Source organism: Melozone crissalis, unplaced genomic scaffold, assembly GCF_028551555.1.
Source record: "Melozone crissalis strain CALT ecotype California unplaced genomic scaffold, PUWL_Pcris_2 ptg000019l_1, whole genome shotgun sequence".
Taxonomy (NCBI): domain Eukaryota; kingdom Metazoa; phylum Chordata; class Aves; order Passeriformes; family Passerellidae; genus Melozone; species Melozone crissalis.
In genome coordinates this window covers 16,679,182-16,680,592 of record NW_026535797.1, presented here as the reverse complement: position 1 = coordinate 16,680,592, position 1,411 = coordinate 16,679,182, and the positions used below count along the sequence as shown (strand labels likewise).

The 1,411-nt window shown below is 68.4% G+C and overlaps 1 protein-coding gene across 1 annotated transcript; it reads right to left on the bottom strand.

Annotated features, from left to right (window-relative positions):
• Positions 1–490: 490 nt before the first annotated feature.
• On the bottom strand, positions 491–1,001 carry FGFBP3 (fibroblast growth factor binding protein 3). Its single transcript, XM_054277353.1, has one exon. It carries the CDS (start codon positions 999–1,001, stop codon positions 501–503), a length of 501 nt encoding a protein of 166 aa, XP_054133328.1. The 3' UTR covers positions 491–500.
• Positions 1,002–1,411: the final 410 nt, after the last annotated feature.

Here is a 1,411-nt window from a genome sequence, read left to right as displayed (position 1 = left end):
CAGCCCTGTTCAAGTTCTTGTTTGGAGATAGTTGCCCAGCTGTGCTGTGGGAAACAAGACTGGTTCACATAGCTTGTGAAATCGGTCAGCAAGAAAGGTTTTTCTAGGGTTCAATGAGGTCTCAGTCGTTTCTTATTCTGGTATAAATGTATGATTTTCTACTCGGGTAACCAGTCTAACTTTAAACTTTAGGCTCATAGAAATTGATTTTGGGGAGAGAACAGCTGTCTCTTTGTATTTATGTCCCTTGAAAGAAGTTAACGTACTTGAATGCACGAGCAGTGCCCAGGGGCTCTCACCCGGGTCAGTTACACACCGGAACCGTGCTGCAGGTGTTACAGGGCTTCGGCGAGGCAAAGAATTACGCGAGCTTCTTGTACAAAATAGTTAATGCTTTATTGGGGAGTAGAAGAGGAGAGCGGACAGGGTCTGGGGGCACTGCCGGCGATGGCCGAGGGCAGGCGGGGCCGGCAGTGTCCGGGTGCGGAGCCCGGAGCGGCTCAGCCCTCCCAGAACCCGACGAAGAAGCTGCACAGCGAGTGCCAGCGCTCGGCGCAGTACGTCTGCGCCGGGTCCTCGGAGGGCTCCGGGCCGGGGGCCGGCGTGGCCGGGCCGGGCTCGGGCAGGAGGCGCAGCAGCGCCTCGGGCGGGGCCCGGCCCGGGCCGCAGGGGCGGGCGCTGAGCGGCGCTCCCGGGGCGCAGGGGTTTCGCCGCCGCCGCAGCCGGGACAGGACCTGCCGCCAGTAGTGGCGGCTGCGGGCGCCGAAGGCCGGGCAGCGCCGCGGCTCCCCGCGGTAGGCGCAGCTCCGCGCCGCCCCGCCGCCCGCCGCCCGGCAGCTCAGCCGCAGCTCGCTGGCCCCCGCCGCCGAGCGCAGCTCCCAGCGGCACCGGTGCCGCTCCGGCGTGGAGAACCGCCCCGCCCGCTCCTCCTCCGCCGCCTCCCGCTCCGCGCCGGCGGCCCCCAGGGCGGCCAGGGCCAGCAGCGCCAGGGGCGGCCTCATCCTCGGCGCGCCTCAGCGACGGCGCGTCCCGGTGCGGGGCGCTCCCTCTCGCCGCATCCTCCGCGCCCTGCGGACACACGGAGTGTGGCGGGCGGTGCCCCGGCAGGAGCGCAGCCCCCGGGGTTCCGCCAGCCCCAGCCGGACGCGGAGAGGGCTGATCCCTCCAGGCTCGTAACCCCCGGGGCTTTTAGTTTGTGTCCGTCCATCCGTCAGCCCCGTCCCGGGACCACCCCGGCAGTTAGCCGTAACTGGACAGCAGCAGCCGGAGCCCATCGTGCGGCATCGCAGCTGCGAGCGGCATCAGACCCGGCTAGGGACAAGCCCGTCCTTTCCCCCGCACCCGGTTCTCCCCACGCAGCCCGGTGTTCTCCGCGCAGCCCCGAGCACTCACGGCGGCCGTGCGCGGCGTG

Excerpts from the sequence above, each read along its gene's own strand:
- FGFBP3 (XM_054277353.1), bottom strand. The coding sequence starts at position 1,001 with ATGAGGCCGCCCCTGGCGCTGCTGGCCCTGGCCGCCCTGGGGGCCGCC.